Source organism: Gallinula chloropus (assembly GCF_964237585.1).
Source record: "Gallinula chloropus genome assembly, chromosome: 4".
In the NCBI taxonomy this organism is placed as follows: Eukaryota; Metazoa; Chordata; class Aves; order Gruiformes; family Rallidae; genus Gallinula; species Gallinula chloropus.
The window spans coordinates 36968920-36990560 of NC_140088.1; the positions used below are offsets into that span (position 1 = coordinate 36968920).

Genomic DNA, 21641 nt, shown 5'->3' on the forward strand with positions numbered 1-21641 from the left:
ACTCTTTCAAAAGCAGTAATTTACAGAAATACAATCAGTGAGCATTTTTGATCCTAATTTAATGACACATAAGATTCTAGGGATGAGAACAAGGCAATAAGAGGAATAAAGGGTGGTCAACTCACCTTTCCACCATGTGTGTCTGGTCCAGTGATAACCCATCAATTGCTGTGCATTCTGGACATTTGAACTTCTTCCGCGGGGTCACCTGCAGAAAGGCACGCCAGATATCATCAAATATCAACAGAAGGGACATTAATCTCCCTGCACAGAGAGCAGTGCAATACCTCTGAACATGCCTGCAGTGTAAGCTGAGCTCTCACAAAACAGGGGGGGGTGTGGAAGCCACTCCATTCCCCCATTCAGCTCCATCTGGCCCGGCTGACTGCAAAATTCACAGGGGCCCAATAAAAATGGCTTGGAGGGGTTTTTCCTTCTGTAACTGAAAAGAAGTGGTGATGACAAGCTCCTTAATTCCTGTTTAATGACTGTTTTCTCACTGCCAAGGTCCCTGTATAAACACCATTTGTTCTTGCAGCCATAACAGCGATGAAATATAGCTTCCCATACTTCACCGTAACGTTAATCCAGCAGACGCTTTTTTGCTTGCTCCACTTAATAGCTGCCTGGCAAACCCTCCACGACTCTCCGAATCGCACAGAGGTGCCAAATTACTCCGCCGTGCCCTCATACAGCTCAAGAACTTTTTCAGCAAAAACACACACTTTATCTTCTAAAGACCTTTCTAGGAAACACAGCCACCAGTCCCAGTAAATGATGATGGACAGATGGGAAAATGGGCCCTGCTAATTGAAGCAACGCCTGGTGGCCTCTAAATCTCATTCCAAGTTGACGCACTTTGAAATGAATGTACAGAGTGAATGTCCAGACCTGAAAACGTGTCGAAACATGTCAGGAAATTAATTCAGGGATAAAAAGTTCATTTAAAGCTGATCTTGCAATTAACATTCTTGCAATTAACATTCCTATAAATCAGCTGTTGCCTGGCTATGACAGAGCGAGCTGCGGACAGTTGGCAATTTCTTTCCTCTAGTGATCTCAAATAGTTAAAATATAAGTATGTGGGTGTGTATATGCACACACACACACACATATATAGCTACCCCTTAAATTACCTTTGTCATAGCTCATCAAGATGGCTAAAACAGCCACCAAAAACTCCTGGTAAAAAACAATTCTCTGTTCCCAGTTCACACAAAAGTTTTACCAAAAAGGCTTTTCTGTTACAGAAAGAGAACAAGACACCTCAAGAGAAAAAGGAAGATGAAGTAATACATTGAAGCCTACTAAATAAATATATATGAGTATGCACATGATGGTTTTAAACTCTGTGAAGATAAACTGCAGTAAAGTCCCACCTTAATGACTGATTTGCCAGTGACATTTGCCACTAGAAAATTCATGGCGATATCTTCACAGTTCATGTGGGCATCCACCCAGTTTTTGATGTCTCCAGGCATTTTGTAGGTGTAAAGATAGTTGAAATACTGCAGGACAGAGGAAGAGAGAGAGAGGAGATAATTTTAAATAGAGATGAAGTAACTATAGGTCTTCAAGTATTTCAGTCACTGAACAGCAGGCAGCTAAGGACGGATTATGGGCAAACTGTGAGACTGCCTTCAGCCAAGAACTACTTCAGCAGCTAGAAAATAATGGGGGGTGGGGTGCGCTTAACTCCATAATTACTGCTTTCCTGACCAGCACATAAACTTCTTTACAATTGGATTTCTCTTCTTGACTTGCTAGTTATAAAGCTACATTCACTGTAGAATTTGCTTTGCATTTACAGGTCTCGCAGACTGGCCAGACTTCTTGTTAGCTCGTGAGAGTAACGGTTTTGCTTTACAGGCAGAGACAAATCTGTTGTTTCAACAGCAACTGAAAGAGGTTTAGGGAAAGTTTGCGACTGGTTCTTCGACTGTTGTAAAAAACACAATCGTGGCACCACAAAACAGTCACAGAACAATGACAGAAACACACACGGTGTTCAAAAAGGTCCGTGTTGTACATGAGCATAAGTTGTGTATCACCTTGTGATAAAACGCCGCCCCAGTGAGCACCATTGAGACTTCATTGGTCCATTCTGATTCGTATTTCCATTTGTTCATCTCGTGGTCCCAAAGATGCAGGCGGCCCGGATATCCAACCAACCTGTCAGGGAACTCGCGCCAAACCTGAAGAGAAAAAGACATGACATGGTGCTAGCCAGGCCTGCAGAGCAAGCCAACACAAGCACACAGATGCAACACATCTGCTTTGGAAAGGCAGAGTTACAGTGGTGCAAAGACCACTTCAATTCCTCTAAGTGCCAGTTCTTGAAATCGGAAACGGCCTGGAAGAACAATGAAAAATCCCAAGCAAGCTTTGGACCCGGCAACTCAGAGAAGGCAGCCATACCCCAGAGCAAAAGGCCACTATAGCTATACTGACTTCCTCGTTGCAGAGAAGTACAAGCAACCACTCAAAAAGATTTTAGCACTAACTGAAACCAAGCGTGATTGAAATGGAACGTTTGATGTTAGCTTCAGCAGAAACAGCTACAACCTAACTACTTTCGCAGCTGGCTTCGGATCTAACCAACCTGCTTCACTTGATAGGAACAGGTTTAAAACAGGCTTATATTTTAATATTTCTGGTATTCTTTAGTGGGTGCTTGGATGGATCTACTGCTACATGGAAGGCCTCTTTGCCCTTGACTTGTTCCAGACAGCTGGATACAATCAAGATACCATCTTTGTTACTCCATACATTATTTTGTAGCTGACTACAGGATCAAACGCAGTAGACAAGAACAAGGAGAAGGGCATCATTAACACAACCCCAGTTCTCCACACTGCTGGCCACGTTAAATAATGGACAATTTCTGCATTATGAAAAAGGGATAAAGGATTAAAATTATTTAGGAGGATATGAACGCTATTTGCTTGCTAAATACACAGTATGTCTTTTCATTGACCAGTAACGAAGTTAGTATTTCTCTGCATTATTTGTGGACAAATTACTCAAAATTCGCCCTTTAATTCCAATATCTGCTAAGTTTGTTGGAAGAATACAAGTCCTGACTCTCCAACACACAGTGTTAAGTCACAAGAGTTTGTTTCAGGTTGGCAGTAACAAATACATACCCAAATTTCATTGTGTACACAACATCCACAAAATATCTCATAAATCCCCAGTGGTGACCTTATTAGCAAACCTGTTTTCTCTGTGTTTCTAGGGAAGCCTGGAGTTGAATTTGGAGGAAAGAACATCTTACATTCCACCATCCTCCAAACCCCACCCTTGTGCCCAGTTCACTTTGGGCACTTTTTAATTGCCAGTATGTTCCAGTTGGGAGGCCTGGACTGTAAGGACTCCGTGCAAGTATTTTGTCAAAGGAAGTATGATTAAAAAAAAAAAAAAATCAACTTTAAGTTATTGCTTCTGCATCAACATTTCTGTGATTCCACGTTACTGTATACCTTTTCATCTACACATCTCAACACGTTTTATTGCTGTCAGTTAATATAGCTTCAGAATCCCATGATGAGAGCAGTTATTATTTCAAACGTACAGATGAGGAAACCTGCCAAAAATCATACAGGAAACAAGAATGGGAACCAGATCTGCTGTCTCCCTGACTTGTACTTTCTCTAGAAATCAATCTTTGTAGACAGGTCTAGGGCACAAGTACTGGGAGAGTCTTTAGACAGGACAATGCTCTAACACAGAAGGCTCTTGATAGCAGAGATGATTTGGAATTGAAGGAAAAGAATTCATAGGATGTTGTTACAAGTTAGTTCCATCAGATAATTAAAAAATTAGTCTAGCAAAATACAGATCTTTGGCAGATAAGCCAGTGAGGGTTTGAGACACCTATTTTGACGTGATGTCAAAACCATTAATGAAGAACAAAAAATCAAAGGTGTGGCCACTCCCTCTTCCAAAATTTTATTTTTCACTGTCTAGGACTCAAATAATTAACAACTGCATTTTAATAGTTTTTTAAACCTGTGTATTAAAATGCACATCTCCCAGCTTTTGGAAGGCACCACCACACAAGCTACTGAGACTTAACAGAGTAGTAAAAAAATTTTTTACTGAAAGAGTTGTTGGGGCCTGGAACAGGCTGCCCAGGGATGTGGTTGAGTCACCTTCCCCGAATGTGTTCAAATACAGGGTTGATGACGTACTTAGGGATATGGTTCAGCATAGGATGGGAATGGTTGGACTTGATGATCTTCAAAGGTCTTTTCCAACCTTGTGATTCTGTGATTTGATAGAATACTACAGATCTGCACCGTACTGGAGTCAGAATTCTTGCATAGGGAATGGCACGTGTATTAAAGGCAGCTGTAAGAAAGATTTAAACTCAGCTACTGCTTACCAAGGAATTTCAGTGTATTCACAACACAAACTGTAGATTCATACTCCTTATAGTTTTCACTCTTAATGTCATCTTCATCTTTTATGTCCAAACAACATAAAATAAAAGCCAACCATAATGCATGTTAGTCATACAGATTTCTCTGTACCACTGTAAAGCTCAATCCTACCCTGATTCCAGTCTCTGAAAATTGTCAGTTTGATGCATCTAAAAAAATAACATGGTTGCTTTAAATAATGATTCCTTTTAAAAGTAATGCTATCAAAGTCAGTGGGAAAGCTTGACTTTTTCATCATGTTCATCACTAGCTCACTTGCCAGTAATTCCCGGAAAGGCTCCAAATAGCTGCATCCAGCTCATTGCCCAAATCCATACATGTGTTTTATGCCAAAATTAATATATGCAGCTACTGCTTATAAGGAAGCTTTCAGAATAAAAACAGTGGTAATGATACTGATAGTACTCTCTATTTTCACTACGATCCATTTTCTTGTTTGAGGGTTGCCTGTAATTTATTAGTCTGTCAGGAATACATTCCATTTCAGCCAGTGATCTTATTAGCTTTCTCAGACTAAAGGAGGATAGCCTGATTTAATACTGGCAAGGGATGCATCCAAGGAAAACACACTGCCAAGCGAAGAGAACGCATGCTTCTTTGCAGACAGCACTACTGCAACGACTCTGCTCGACAACCCTGAAGACGAATATTTTTGGACAAAGCATCTCTCCAGTGAAAAGTCAAATAGACATTCTGACTTCCTAGTTTTACTGAAGAGAAACTGATAGTAATTTTGTTTCCAAGTCAAGTTCCCTGAGGGACACAAACAGCCTAGGTAAAACACCTTCCAGCCTCACCTTCTCCAGAGTTGTCTCTGCCTCCCAGCCCCAGCTATTCTGCGCTGCTTCACTGTGCCACCAGAACAGCTGCCACAGCTCATTCACCAGGCAGCCAGAGGACAGAGAAGCACTTCCTTTTCCAGAATATACTCCAACATTTATGCAGTAAATTTATTAGACCATATTAAGTCAATGAAACTTCAGGAGCCAGCTAGTTACAACTAGAAAGATTTAAATTTAATAAATAGAAAAATAATCAGCATTTCTAAAGCTGCCATGGCAATGTTGTAAGAATGAAGCACTGACTACAAATGAAAGAAAACCCAATCAATCAGTATTTCTTCTCTCCTCCCAGAGTCCCTATTGCTTAATTCTTCTCTGGCCCTCAAAGGGCTTGTACTACTATTAGAAACCAAAGTCCATTAAAAGGTAAGTGATGCTTCAACGTGCACACAATTTGTAAGATATCTTCAATCTGAAGAAGAGCTTGGTAAGTCTTTTGGGGAGCAGAGTTACAGTATTCCTCCTACAAAGGAATGTTGAAAAATACACTTTTAACAGCCAAAATGGGTATGGAAGAATTCTTCTAAAGAAGGCATTCACATTTTATGATGATTTTAGCCTAGTGAAATCTGTAGTTCATCAGGGAGTTGATTTTTTTAAAAAACATGCAAGACATAAAGCACTGAAAAACAGCTCTTAGTCTAAGATCATCTACTAGCAGAAGGCAAAAAGTTTCCAAAAGAAAAACCACACAAACTTAGTGATGCACCAAACAGTATTTTCTACGAACAAAAAGCACAGCATCAGCATAATAATCCAAATTTAGTTTATTTCTACTATGGCTGTAATAAAAATAATTGGTAAGGATTAAGTCCTGCCTAAGTACATAGTAAGAAATCTTAATGAACTTCATGGCTGGAAACCATAACCCCCACTTCTCAGGGCGCCAGAAATGCTAAGCCATCTGCCCCAAGGCCAGCTGAGATGCTTCCAGTCTCACATTCAAACATCGAATGCTTCAGGAACAGCCAGTGGCTCTGATTTAATTTTTTTTTAAGATGCAATAATTTAAATACTTTCTCCTTTTCTTGTGTTTCCCTGATATTTCCTCTGTGAACAACAAAGATCAGTAAGTGGGGAAAAAGTTGTCTAGCCCTAACTTTTTTTTTTCCAGTGCCCCAAGACACACCTGTGATTTCATCATGTAACTTAACAGAAATACTTTTTCAGAGTCAGAATGTCATAAGTATTCTTCTGCTACCTTAATACAGCAGCACACAGGGAGTATTTTTCTGCTTGCTTCAATAGATTTATGCAAGGCCGTAAATCACTGTACCCTAATAGTTCACTTTTAACAAGTAAAAAACGTCTGACACTTTGAGTGTTACTATAATTTTTTATGGTTGAAAGTGTACAGAGATCAAAGTTTTCTGGTTTTTTTTAGGCTTGCTCTATACATTTAGACAAGTCTGTGACGGGGGGGGGGGGGGTTTGCCACATGTTTAAATGTAAAGTCTCATGGATATCAGGAGGAGAAAAGAAAATTACTGAATGTCACGTTTCTAGCCCTTCTTATGGCTGAAGCAGAAGCAGACATACTTTTAAAAGAAAACTTTCTAGTAACATTATATGCCGCTACTGTTCCCTCCGGATTGCCCTGCAAATGAGTCAAGAGCTTGAGATACACTTTTCTGGTAACACACATAAACAGATAAATAAATTATCACAGGCTGAGGACAATTTCAACATCTGGGAGCCAGCTCAGGCCTGTCAAGCAAGTCACAGACACTCAGGGACAGGAAAGATCAATCTTCAGCTCCTGATTTCTGTGCCAGAGAGTAGAAACTACATCAACCACCCTCTATACAAGCAAAATTGTGTATTTATAAAATAATCCACCATGCTTCTCTATTCAAAGACATTTCTATTCATTTATTTTAGGTGGTACTGCGGGGGGGGGGGCTCTCTCAAAATATGAGGATTCAAACTACCCATGGGCTTATCTCAACTATCTGCTCAAAAAGGCTTTTTGTTTTTCCCTTGAAATTGCTGCGTAGAAAGCTGAATTCATGGAATAATAAAAAAAGGAATAGGATTTACAATCAAATGTAAAAAAACCTGCAAGAGCAATACTTTTTAGCCTGCCAGATAAAAACTCGTGTCCCGTTACATTCGCACACCGAATGTAAGGACTATTATTCAGATGGCCCCTGCAATCAGTGCACATGGTCCACAGAAGACCAATAAATAAGCCAGCTCAGTCCAACAGCTAGACCTGAGCCTGAAGGGTTGTTAAGCCCCAACTGCACCCAATCACAGTGACTACAGGGGGATTCACCTCAGCTCTTCTTTGCCTCGCTTTTTTTCATGAGGATAACCCTTCGTGCCTAAGTGACCACAATGAATATATGCTAAATTACAGATATTCTCCACTGAGGCTGTTTAAATTAACGCTTCAGACACATGAGCACCACAGTTCTACTTCTCACGACTTCTGGCGGACAGAACTGAAACTCAGCTGCAGATTGAATCTCTGCTTTGAAGCCCTCCAAGCCTGCTTTGCCAGTAACAGAGATTCATTTGGAACTACTTTCACAGTCACTTAGGATTTTATAAAACATATTTTTATTTACTTTGAGACAGCTTGATGAAAATGAAAATCAAGCAACAAATGGTGCCAGGATTTACAGAACATGCATGTTATGGATCTTTCATCCCATCAATTCACACTCAAAAGCAGTAGCTATAGCACCAACACAGACAAAAGTAACTCAGCTTGCAGAACTTCCAACACTTGATCACTCTGCTTTTGCAGGGCAGTGCTCAAACATCCACTACAGACAAAGGAGCACAGACAAGGCATATGTGGCCTTAAAATTCTTCCTTTCCATTGCCTTCTCTGCTCCATCTTTCACACTTCATGTACTAACCCGTTATTCTTAACCTGGCAAGAGAAATATTTCCTTTCTGGAGACACACATGACAGATAAAACCTCTGTCTCCACTACTTAACATCTTTATTATTACATCAGCATACCTACACTACCACAAGTCGTTTCTTGAGTCTGAAAGCTTGTCACGTGCTAACAGTCGCTTTCAAGGCAGAAAGCCTCGTATTTTACCATCTTTGTACTTATAGTAAAGAAATACTTCCAACATATCTTAAAAAATACCTTCGTGTGTTAAGAACTACACTTAAGATTGTTAAAAATAAGACAGCTATTGCATTTAGTTTGCTTTCTACCCTATAGAAGGGTAGAATTCATCATTTCACTCAATTTAGATGACAATTTCACATTCTACCTCGCATGTACAAAGCCAGTGTTGGTTTGCTCTTAATTTTGCAAGCACAGATGTGACTGTATGATTCAAACCTTTCTCAAAATACATTACATTTTCTAATGTTTCAGATTTATTTACAAATACAGTGTGTTTGTCTTAAATACACATATGTAACAGTAACTTCAGATTTTGTACTGCCTCATATACTCAAATATAAGTGAATGACAAAAATTAAGTCATTCAAAGCCAAGTTTTGGAAGGAAGAAAACAATGTTGCTTTAGGTAAGCACACTTTTTAACATAACTCAAGTGCCTGTGAAGACTTTCAGCTCTTTGTACCACCATGGGTAACTGATTTGGACATTCATTCCTTTTTGTTGATACCCTCATTACAACAGCAGCTGTTAAAGCTTTGCCATTTCAAGCATATGATACACGTGTCCCCTCCTCAACATTCTTCAGTTCCTCTTTTCATTGCACTCCACCTTACTTTGGCATGTCCTCAAGAGGCCTCCTCTGTTCTCAACACTTAATCTCTGAAACTTGTCTTGTCCATCAACACATTAACTTGGATAGCACTTCTGATTTGTCTGAAAACCGAAACTGTTAAGGAAAACGCAGCTCAGAGTCTCCACGCTGCTTCCATTACACCAATTACATAATGTTTTCTGAAGTCTCCTGGCATTACTGTGCCAGTTACCAGAAATTTTGTTAGCTGGCAGTTTTTTCCATAAATTAATGGCTATTTGTAAAAATAGTTCAGTCACCACTGAACTGTTACAGGAAAGAGAGATGCAACAACCTGAATCAGCATATCGTGCAGTGATTCTTCCACTTTGTGTACACATGCAATGTTGAAGTGGAGAGCTGAGGAGACAGCAAAAACCCAACTCTCTTACCTCATAGCCAAACTGGAGTTCATCTGACGTTAGCATAATGATATCATCATCGATAGCCAACACTGCTTCTGTTTCAATCTCATCGTAGGGGAAGAAGCGGTTACTAAGTTTGTTTTCCGCAGTCCTAACAACTTTGAGGGGAACACGAATCTTTGGCCAGAGGGAATCTAGAGAGAAAAGTGAAAAGAAATAGAGTTCAGTATTATACTCGGCTTCTTAGCTTCTCTTTACTCTTTTTTTTTTCTTAAACAAAGGTTTCTTAATGGCTAGGTAACTCCTGACTTTCAGTTAGGCAAACATATAAGCATATGAAGGCAAGAATCAGCAGCTACATTTGCCTGCTTTGTTCTCCATGGAGAGCTTCACAGCCAGCTAGATATATTGGGAATAGTTGGCCCAAACCAGCAGTCGGCAGTAATCACGTAAGGAGAGTCAGTGATACAATGTATTGGTTCAGGACACACAGCAAGGTATTTTATCCCACCACGACTGACTGCTTAAAAGACCATGAAGCAGCAGTACATACATTGACTGATTCGAGTCTGGGGTCATACAGAAGTTGAAAATGGATGGGAGTTCTATCAAGTGGTCCAAAAAATAAATGTTACTACATCAATTAAAAATCTAGATGACACCTCAAATGTTAATCACTACTGACAGTTAACAACTAAATTATGTGTGTAAATTACTTCATTTTTAAAGTCCTAATTACAGTGATAAATTAAGCCAGATAAATGCAGAAGGATTCTACTTGTGCCCTACAGCATCCATACAACAGAGCACTGGAGTACGCAATAATGAAAATTCACAAGTCAAACGATGCTTTAACCAGTAACAAAACCACCTGCAGACACAAAGCTGTAGCCAATGCGCTCCACGATGCCATTAGATTCCCGTTTTGCGCTGTGTGATGAAAATGCAGCACCTCAGGCGTCACATGAACAGCTTCAGCAAGGCTTCTGTATACATTAAAAGTTTTTCAAAAACCTATTCTACCCCTACAGAAGCATAACTGCAGGCATAGGCATAGAGCACCAAGCTAAAATGAACACAACTAAGGACCAAGCATTAAACCCTACTTCTAAGTGCACATATCTAGCCACATACGTTTGCTAGCACAAAGCCCAGGAGCAGCCTTGACTCATCTCAAACAGTGTGACTCATCTCAAAAGCGGATCAAATGCAGTTTAATTAAGAGCTAAATAACTACAAAATGGCATTTGTTGGTTTCCTCCAGCTTTCACAGTAAATATATTTTAATGAAAATCTGAGGGCAGCGCTGTACGATGAGTAAGTACCTTGTGAACAGCAGACAGCTACAACACTTGAGTTTCTCACACTGGGGAAATGGACAGGATGACAGCAATATGAAAAATAAGCAAATATACTTTAAATCAACTACAAAGTGACTGCTCAGACAACTCTGTCTCAAATGAAAACTTATATAACAATACGCTTTGAGGGAGGTGATCCTTCCTTTCTACTCAGCACTGGTGAGGCCATACTTGGAGTGCTGTGTCCAGTTCTGGGCTTCTCAGTACAAGACAGACAGAGACATACCAAAGAGTCCATCAAAGAGTCACAAAGATCACAAAGGGACAGAAACATCTCTCCTATGGGGAAGGTGGAGAGACCTGGGACTGAGAGAAGAAAAGGTTCAGAAAGGTTCTCATCAGTAAGTCCAAATACCTGAGGGGCAGATGTAAAGAAGATAAAGCCAGGTTCTTTTCACTGGTGCCCAGTGACAGGACCAGACACAATGGGTGCAAACTGAAAGACAGGAGGTTCTTTCTGAACACAAGGAAACTTTTTCAGTGAGGGAAATTGAGCACTGTCACAGGTTGCCCAGAGAGGCAGTGTTGCATTCATCCCTGGAGATCTTCAAAAGCTGTATGGAGGTGGTCTTGTGCTACCTGCTCTAGGCGACCCTCCTTGGGCAGGGCGCTGGACAGGATGATCTCCAGAGATCCCTCCCAAGCCCAGTCATTCTTCGACACATGGACTCTATAAGAACTGCCACCAGGCCTGACACCCGTGATTTGACATCATCAGTGATTTGAAATACACGTAAATTGCCAGTTCAATTTGTAAATGACACAAAGCCTGGTGACAGGGAAACCAGTGAGGACAGTACGGTCACACAGAGCATTCTGGACTGCTTGCTAAGCTAAGTTCATTTGAACAAAAAAAGGAGATTGACACAGCTCAACACCCTATTAAACAGTAGGACCAGGGTGACTTGGTCTTCACCAAGGTGAGGTGGTGACTCGTGACTTAGAAGTTAACCTACATATCTTACAGTCCCTCCTGCCTTAAACCACATGAGCCTATGAATGTGTACAACTTGCTCCCAGGAATGAGTGTCCATGTCCTCACCACCACTGGCTCTCTCAGATCTAACAGCTCACAGCACACTCTTAAATGAAACAGAGCTGCACACTGCTTAGACACCAGAGTCCAAGCACTGGGAAAACAAAGCTGTCTTTCCAAACAAAAAGTCAAGTTTTCTTGGAGCTGTATTTTAGAAAGAAAGATTGGTGTTCATGGGTGGCCAAAAGAAAAGGAAAGAAATACAGCACAACATTTACTGGCAAAATTCATATTTGATTCCCTACCCCGAGGTTTTTCCTGTGAGATTGAAAAAGTGACTGGAAAAAAAAATCTACCTTTATCTGGGTGGTCTTGTAGACCATGGCCTCTATTTGACATGTATGAAGTTTCTTGTGCAGTTTTAATCATTACTTTGCCTCCTTGTAGAAGGCAACAGGCATCATTGCTGCACACTTCAGTGGCCCATAGTCAGTTGGAAGGATTCATCTTTGCCACTCCAGTGAAGTCACAGTCAGCCAGCAGCTGGGGAAGACACAGTAAGTGCCTTAGGACAGCAACCAAAATAGTCAAGAGACAAGGGTTCCAATTACAGTGCAATGGCCTCATTCTCAGCATTGTAAGTATTTGACATCCTCTGTTTGAACCATAATCTGAAACAATGATTCCAGCTGGAGACCACTGAAGCTCCCAATTTTTTATGTAACCATTTAGTCTTGGGAGGCAGAACCATGGCATGGTTGGTTTGCCTGGGATAGAGTTAATTTTCTTCATAGTAGCTATTACAGGTTGTTTTGGATTTGTGCTGAAAACAGTGTTGATAACACAGGGATGTTTTTGCTATTGCTGAGCAGTGCTGACACAGATTCTGGGCCTTTTACTGCTTCTCACACACCCCACCAGTGAGTAGGCTGGGGGTGCACAAGAAGCTGTGAGGGGGCACAGCCAGGACAGTTGACTTTACCTGATCAAAGGGATGCCCCATACCATATGATGTCGTGCTCAGCATATAAGAGGCTGGGGGAAGAAGAAAGAAGGGGGAAGGCAATGATGATGACAGTGCTTGTCTTCCCAAGTAACTGTCACATATGATGGAGCCCTGCTTTCCTGGGGATGGCTGAACAGCTGCCTGCCCACAGCAAGTAGGGAATGAATTCCTTGTTTTGCTTTGCTTTCATGTGCTGTTGCTGTTTTATCTATGAAGCTGCCTTTATCTCAACCTATGAGTTTTCTCACTTTTACCCTTCCGATTCTCTTCTTCATCCCACCAGAGGAGATGTGATGCTTGGCTGCTGGTGGGGGCTAAAACATGCTAAACAACAGAATGGTTTACTGTGAATTAGCACTCTCAAGTCAGCTCCCTGCTTTCTTACTGGTTTGGTGTACAACATGCAAATATTCATATTTTTAAGACAGCTACAGGTACCTCACAGAGACACATATAATGGCCTCAAAGACTGTAGACTGTTTAATGTTTTTATGCTAAAGACCTAAGTTTAATTTCCCATAATTATGCAAATATAACCCTAGTATTGGCATCAAATAATATTATGCAGCCTGCTAGAGACCCAAGATACTCCACTGTCACAAATGTTTCAGTAGCAACCAGAGTTGCTACAGGCATATATGCAATTCGTAAATTTGCATTTCTAAGCACCAATAAAGTTCACATTTTATACTTGTTGCAGGCTATTCTTCCTTTCATGTCCACTGTAAGAAAGAAAAAAAAAAACAAAACCCACAAAAAGAGAACCAAATTGCAACAGAGATCTTACTTCAGTGCAGGAATACATTGAAATAAAAATTGAGACAGAAAACTCACTGGGATTGAGAAATAGTAACCCAGAAAACCAAGTATTTATGGATGCTTTAAAATTCCATCTCTTTGGAAAATGAACGGTTTGATAGATTAATAACAAACAAGCCTCTTGCATAATAATATGGTAACAGAAGGAAAAGTAATGAAAAGACTATGAAAAATGAAGGTGTAATCTAATTATAATCAGCATGCATCTCAAATGTCAGTAAATCCTGTTAAACCCACATGATTTAATGAGTTCTTAGAAAGTCTCTCAAAATGACCAGTTCTCAAAGAGGTATGTCACCGTAAAATATCTGAGCCTCAAAAAACATAATGCAAAGTTGAATTTGGACTTCAATCAATGAATGGAAAATATTACCATTTTGGAGAAACTCTGAAAAGACATTAGGATACCAGTTGCCCTGCAGTGTGCAAAATGAAAGTATAAGACTACAGGCTGCCAAGCTGATCTGATACCTGAAGGCTGCTGTGCCTACAGAGAGGGAAGTGCACTGCAGACACCTGGGAAGCCATGTCGGCAGCCTCAGGAAAAATGTCCATCACAAAGGAAAGCAGGCTCCACTCAGAGATCCAGGTATTCAAAATTGGGCTCGCTGCAGGAATTCAAAAATAAACGTATAGGATAATAAAAGAGACAACAGTTAATTAGCTACTTCAGAAGTAAAGATTTTAGGATCCATCAGGAAGCTTAAAACTGTCTGTATGGATTTCAGAAGACCACAGAAGAGTAGTATTTGTACTCTTATTTTTTGCCTATAGAACGTGGCTTAAAGAGAAGTCAGAGACAGGGTCCGCCCCTGCTCTAATACCACACTCTGAATTTTCAGATATTGCTTGGAAAGTTATGAGAAACCTCATCACTAGCCAAACATATATGGAGGGGATGCTTGGTTTAGTACACTTTATTATAACCAAGGTAAAAGCATGTGCTTTACTTTTACAGTAATGGGGCACTGCATCATTTAGCAGAGCATGACAAAGATAAAAGAAGCCCAAGATCAAAAGGCAGATGAAATCCTACAGGAGAGCATGAGAACCTTTAAGCATAAAAATTAAAAATGTGCATTTGGACTAGGAATTCTCCTTACTACTTTCAAAACCAGTACGGACTGGCAGTGTCACAGAAGGCAGGAGAGGTAAAATATGAAAATAAAGCTCTCTGGAGAATATCAAAGTCTGCACACATAAGGAGTCTGAAGAGAAGGACTGCACGTCACACTGAAACAATTCCAAGTGAAGGATGCCTGAGTAACACACTTGCTCTCTGGCAGGACTCAGGGCTTTCTTGGCACTTTGTGCTGTTTACGACTACTGACTGCAGGAGCTGCCCACAGAAAACAGCACGTGGGCTTCCTAACACAAAATCAGTAGTTTCCCAACTTTACCAAACGCTGCTTCTGCTTCCAGTGGGTTTACAATCCCTAACAACCGCACACATGGCTGTACGCCTGGCCAGCCCACAGCCCCACCTGCAAGTCAGAAATTTTTCAAGCATGATTTCAAGATGATTTCCACAAACTGCAGGATCAAAAGAGTGCTGTAATTACATTCCCATGTAAAACCTCAAACAGAGAAGAGCAGCAACCCACCCCATCCTCTAAATATGCATTTCTCAGATACAATTCCCAGTGAATTACATGAAAGACATAAGGAAGAGAAGGAAGGACAATCATGAGTGAGGCAACTTTACTGTAACCTAAAAGAATACCTTCCCACGTCAAAAATCCCTTTCATTTTCCACATCTCCTTAGGCTTGACATCAGATGTTTGTAACAAGAATGTAAGTAACATAAGCTTGCAAAATGGTTATATATAAAAATGAATTCTTAGTCTGAAATCCAGCTGTTCCCCAGTTCTGAACAAACTGTTAGATCACACACAAAAGAGGCATTATTAAAAATAGCAGTATTTCTATGGAGTGCATTACCTCTTTTGAAACAGAAATGGCACCATCATGTTCTTAAACAGCATCATTCTGTATCCTTGCCTCTGAGAAACTGAGAGGTTAATAGCATCTGAAGGGGTCCTTTAGCAGCAGATGCTTTATTATCTATCTAGTCAGCAGACAAAAGTTATTTGTATAGGAAATTACTTGCTCTAATCATTAATAATCCAGTTTCAACACTGACTAGGGAAAGTGAGAATCAATACTGCTGTTGCACAGAGCTAACCAATATTCTCTGGACACCCATGCTCAGTGTTACCAAGTTCAAAACCAGCAAGTAACACTTGACTGCAGATGGTCTGTTGCATCCACAACTGGAAGCAGCAGGTATGGACAATGAGGAGAAGATAAAAATAGCTTATACTGGATAGCAAGAACTGAATGCTTGCCAGTATTAAGAGGAATATGACAAATTAAAATATCAAAAAGATCCACTTATTGTCTAAAATTAACAGCATTTTGATGATTCATACCAAACTGCTCAGTAACAACAGCTAGGAGTAACTCATGACCGCTGATAACCTGGCACCAGAGCATTAATTCACATTAAGTTCAGGCTTCCCATAGCTTCTACGGAGCCCACTTGGAATAGTAACAACAAAAAGCCATTCCAGAAGTTGTGCAAAGTAAACTAAGGTCATTGAATAAGTGTCAGAAAGCATCTTTAAACACTCCTCTGCCTGTACCTGCGATCGCACAGAATCCCAGGTAGCACACCCAACTCTCATACCTGATCTCTTAGAAAAATTTGTATTGGGTGCTCATTCTAATTGGTCTGTAGTGCTCTGTAGGAATTCAACTAACTGAACATGGATGACAGAAGCCCAGCAAGTACGTTTTCAGTCTTTGAGACTGAAAGAGAGAACTCAGATGGAATCTGAAGTTTCAAAAAACTGTCAGAAAACAACAACATCAAGCATGTCTGATTTATTACCAAAATTCCTTCAGTATTGGGCTGACTCAGAAAGCCTTTCCAGACTTTTCAACTGCTTCAACTTAGAACTATCTTTTCAAAACAGGTTCTTTTGACTTAGAATTTTTCTATTAGCAATGCATGGAATTCCTCTCATATATAACAAAATATTGGTTTCTAGGACATAATTTAGAGCCTAGATTTTTTAAGCTGAGTTTTTAAGGTAAATTTCTAAAGCTCCTTGAAAAATAACATTTCAAAATGTTCCTAAGATGATTCATGGAAAACTAACACAGGGTTAATTCTCTAGCTCATCACAGAAAATGGTATTAAGTCCATCATCAAGAAGCCAAATTAACCCAAAACCTAAAGAGAAGTTGAAACAAAAATAATTCCTACCAACGCCGACCATTAAAGGCACAGCATGCAAAAAAACTGCCACTTGTGGGAAATGAAGCCACTGAAGATTTTGTAATTATTTTTAAAAATTAACAGTTTCCTAAGACACAGTAATCCAAAGGATTCTCTATCCCCAATGTTTTATATTAACGTTGTCCATTCATGGTATCAAGCTGAAATACACAGATGATTATTGCAGCAACAGCCATAAGTAATACAGTCTGTGTCATATTTCAAGTTTATCAGCAACTTCACTCTAGGAACCAGTACCATAAAGTACGTGTTCTTTAAAATAGACTTTCTACTTTTATCAAACCAAACCTCAAAAAGAATCAAGCTACCACACATAATTTGTAGCTCGTTGCATATTTACTAACAGTAACACATGTATACATTTTTATACCATTTATCTGGCTGGCAAAATGGTTGCCTCAATTGTCTGAAACAAATGTTATGAAACATCGTTGGAAGTTTCTATCACAGACTATGGACTTGCATTTCAGAGCTAGCAATTCAGACAAATACAGATGAAAGGGCAAAAGTATTTGGCTGATGGAGAAAAAAACCCACAAAAACATCCTGTCTACACAAACATTCCCGGCAGCAGACACCTTGGACCACAATATTTATTTTAGTGGATGTAGAGTGAGTGAGAAAAAAAACCCAACTTTTTTCCTACAGTATTTGAAAGCTTTTAATCTTTTTATAAATATTATACATTCCGTCATGGGCTTGCTGACATTGCTGCTGGGTTGAGAGGCTTCTTGCATACCCGGTACGGCTGGGAATATATGCAAAACTCAAAGACACAGAGCAGAGATCACATCCTCCAAATATAGAGGGCAGGAAAGAACAGCAAAATGATTCTAGAGAGCTTTAAAGTTCCACGTTAAAGTCATCATCATCTGTGATATTTTCTTTCTGCTGTTTCACATATTAGATCCAACACTTTTACCATCACAAAGGACTTGCTTTGAGAAACTTGGTCTGCTGACAGCTGATAGTGTCCATCTGCAGAGGAGGAGGACAGCATCTTTGGTCATAGACTTGCCAAGCTGGTGAAGAGAGCTTTAAACTGAAAAGGGGAACCTCAATACATCCCACTCCTACCAGTTTGATACCAGTGCCAGCAATAGAAGCCCAGAGCCTGGACCACAGGTCAGCAGGAGAACACCTGAAGTGCCACACAAAGGAATTCCAGATAGTAAGCCAGATTTACCAGGGCCCAACTGAAATGTCCTTGGGCAAACACAAGTAGCACCCAGCAAGAGGAGTTGGGACACCTGAGCACTCCTTCAGGGTTATGATCTCATTGGCATCACTGAAACGTGATGCAATGGGTCCTATGACTGGAGCGCTGGGATGGAAGGATGCAGGATCTTTGGGAAAGACAGGGAGGAGAGAGGTAGGGGTGTCACCCTCCATGTCAATAAGATGCTGGAATGCATGAAGCTCTACCGGGGGATGGATGAGGAGCCAACTCAGAGCTTGTGGGTCAGGATTAAAGAGAGAGCAGGGACAGGTGACATTATAGTAGGGGTCTGCTACAGACCACCTGACCAGGAAGACTGAGCGCATGAGGCCCTCTACTAACAGACAGGAGCAGCCTCATGTTCATAAGCCCTGGCCCTCCTGGGTGCCTCAACCACCCTAATACCTGTTGGAAGAACAATACAACAGGGCAGAAGCAACCCGGGAGGTTCTTTTTGTGAAGCATCATATATTTTGTATAATGTTTAGAAGAGACTTTTGTGTGTGTGTGTTTGTTCTCCTCTTAAGCCCCAAGTTCAGCGAGTCTCTTTACATAAAGGCATCGTTACAAGTATATAAGCATCCATTAAAGAAACAAACTAAACAAAAACCACCCAAAATCACAACCAAAACCAAACATTCATTTTAGAATTTACATGTACATCAAAACTTTCCATTCCTGGTGGCAGATTCTTTTTATTTCCAATACATATTGCTTCAATAACAATGACACTATCAGTTACAGTATTTTTGTGGTCTTGACAAAGGATAGAAAGGAACAGCCACATGTCATATCTGTGTGGCACTGGGCCATCTATCTCAAGAGACCTAAATCCAATTCTCAATTTACTGCACATAATAATGAAGAAAGATCGCTAGGGTGGGCTTCACCCAGCCCTCCCACTTACACATGCAAAACAAAACAAACACACAGAAGGTTGCAATGACAAAAGCCAAGATTTGCTCCTGTACTGAAATGTGTCCCTTACATGGGAACAGCCAGGAAAAAAACTCGATGCTCTAGGAGGTTAAGCACTTCAGCTTTACTATAACCAATTAAAAGCGAATAGCCATAAAAGCGCAGATACTACTGTAGGGTAATAAAGCAGACTTTATCAGTGACAGTGGTGCACATTACAAACTTCAAACTCATTCCTTGCTCTAATCCATCAGAAACTTCCTGGCTTTAACAGGCTATAAACAGCAGAAGCTTTGAAGTCCAAGGATTAGGATCACTAATAGACTGAACAAGAGACTGGCTGAAGAGCCAAGTGGAATGCCCTGCATGGATCTGGAATAAAACAAGTTAATTTAATCAAACTGACCTCTCTCTAGCCATGGGCCAAGAGATTACAGTGGTTCTAACAGCAATAAAGGGACACGGGACACTAGAAGCAAATAGTTATTTGCTTCTATGCCGTGCTTAGGCTAATGTAAGGGCAAAACTATCTGCTTTCAACTGTGCTCTCAAATCCACAGTTTTAAGTTCTACTGGCAAAGGTTGGTGGGTTTTGGGTTGGTGGTTTGGGTTTTTTTTTGAAATTAGATTCTGACAGTGGTAACCAAGGCAGGAAAAATATTAAACACAATGTAATTTTTAAGAATTTCTAAATGCCTGGTTAATAGAATGACTTAACAAAAAGATTGTTCTAATGATTTATTTGCTTCGACTCTTTTTCTATCTCAGGCTCACAGGAAAGGTGGAAACAATCCGTTTGGGTTAACTCCACCTGCATTCAGTGCTCATGTAACTGAATAGAACACGAACCATTTTTGCTTTCAAAAAATAGATTCTTACTGAAAAAAATTCCAGTTATCATCAATTTATACTCAACACTTCTCACTCTAGAGGACTGCCAAGCATTTAACAAACCACTGCCTCTGAGGTGTTTAGCACAGCAGTATTACCCAACGCTTTCTGAACAAACAAGAAAGCTATTCTGCTTTAAACTGGAGCAAGTGGCCATAATGGCAAATGGGCCAAGCAAGCAGTAGCAATAGCTTGACTCTGAGCAGCTCTTAGAAGATGGTAAATGGAGACAAGTGGTCAGGGATTAATTTTTACATTGTATCTTGCTGCTATGCAGAATAGCTGACTTCCAAGAGTGGAACACTGCAGCAGCTGAAGCCTCTGAGAAGCCAATTACAAAGCAAGGAACGCTAACAGCATGCTTCATTCACCACAGCAGACAGACGAGTCCACAGGGTTTTGTACCACTAAATGTAGCGTTTTATAATAAATAACAACTCTTTTACAGGTACTGTATCTACAGTATTTAAATCAGGAACGAGATGGGGAGGCTTTAACTGCCCAGAACACCACTCAGGATTTCAGAGCTAGTGTTCAGAACTTGGAAGCTCATCCTAGGAAGCAGTAAGCAAGGAAATAAAGTGAGCAGCTTTGGAGCAGCTGCCTGGCACCGGAGAGCCCAGCTACCTTCCTTTACAGGGGGCTCTGCCTCCTGCCTCTCCCATTTAGTCCACGGTGATTTTGTAAAGGAATTCGCTGATGTCAGGACCTATGCCTTCAGCTGAGGACCCGGGAGAAAAGTAAGAGCAGCATGGGGAGGCAAACAGCCTGGGGCAAAAAAGGAAGGTAGCGGGAGGCAGAGCAGCCATGGCAAGTGCAGGAGAGACAGAAACACGGGATCAGGATCTTGGGTTTGTGAGGACCAGGCAGCCTGAGGCCCTGGCACGAGGGGATACCGTATGGCAGCACACCAGGCCAGCAAATACCCTTGCCAGCAAAGCACATCTCAGATACTGAAAATGAAATTAATGCAGATTTACAGCAGTGACTTAACACTGGAGTCATTAAAGTAGGTTCTAAACTAAATCGTCTTCCAAAAAAAATCTACACATTTAAGTAATTTGGGAAAAGGTCTGTGAACGTGCCCTCATGAATTAATAAAGTTAAAATACCATGCAGACTTAACTGCATACATTCATAAAGACTATAAAAAGCAATATAGTATCATGTGTCTTGGAAACAGAAACATTTAAATAAAGGCACATATGTCTTGTCTTATTGGACTAGCTGCAGCATTTTCACAAGATACTCTGGTCATGTGGGAACTTCTTTTCAGGCCCCAAAATGTCCCAAGTTTTCATTTCATCAAACTTATTTTATAGTTCCAAGCATTCAAACTACTTTGCTGCTTTAAACCACATTTGCCCTAGAAAACAGACCAGCAGAAGTAGTATTCACTGCGATGAGAGACTTGTCTACAGAGAAATACAACCAAGCACTGACAAATCAAAGATGGTCTCTCTTTACCTCTCCCCAAAATAAAAGTTACTGAGACAAATGATTTTGTGTAACTATTGCACCTGTTACCTTTGATTCAGGAGTTAGGAGCATAGCCACTGGTATGGCTTTACTCTTTAAATCTGCTTTGGCTTTTCTTATTTCACTTTCAAAAACATTGCCACCAAAAAAAAAAATTAAAAATCCAAATTTATTATGTGGAAAGTAGCCATGATATAGTTTTTGAAGACACGTTAATGAAGTAGAAGAACGATTATTCTGTAACAGGTGCAAATAGGTAATGCTGCCCCCAGCTTTACCCTTCTCC

General features: G+C 40.4%; 1 protein-coding gene across 2 annotated transcripts in view; it reads right to left on the reverse strand.

Moving 5' to 3' along the window:
* EXT2 (exostosin glycosyltransferase 2) overlaps positions 1 to 21641 on the reverse strand; it is a gene marked incomplete at both ends in the record, with an annotated part of 72118 nt that overhangs the window by 6239 nt on the left and 44238 nt on the right. For both annotated transcript variants that reach the window (XM_084262963.1, XM_084262964.1), the window contains 4 exons: positions 126 to 208; positions 1380 to 1508; positions 2052 to 2195; positions 9409 to 9575. In XM_084262963.1, coding sequence (XP_084119089.1) covers positions 126 to 208; positions 1380 to 1508; positions 2052 to 2195; positions 9409 to 9575 — 523 coding nt within the window. The remainder of the gene's footprint in view (positions 1 to 125; positions 209 to 1379; positions 1509 to 2051; positions 2196 to 9408; positions 9576 to 21641) is intronic.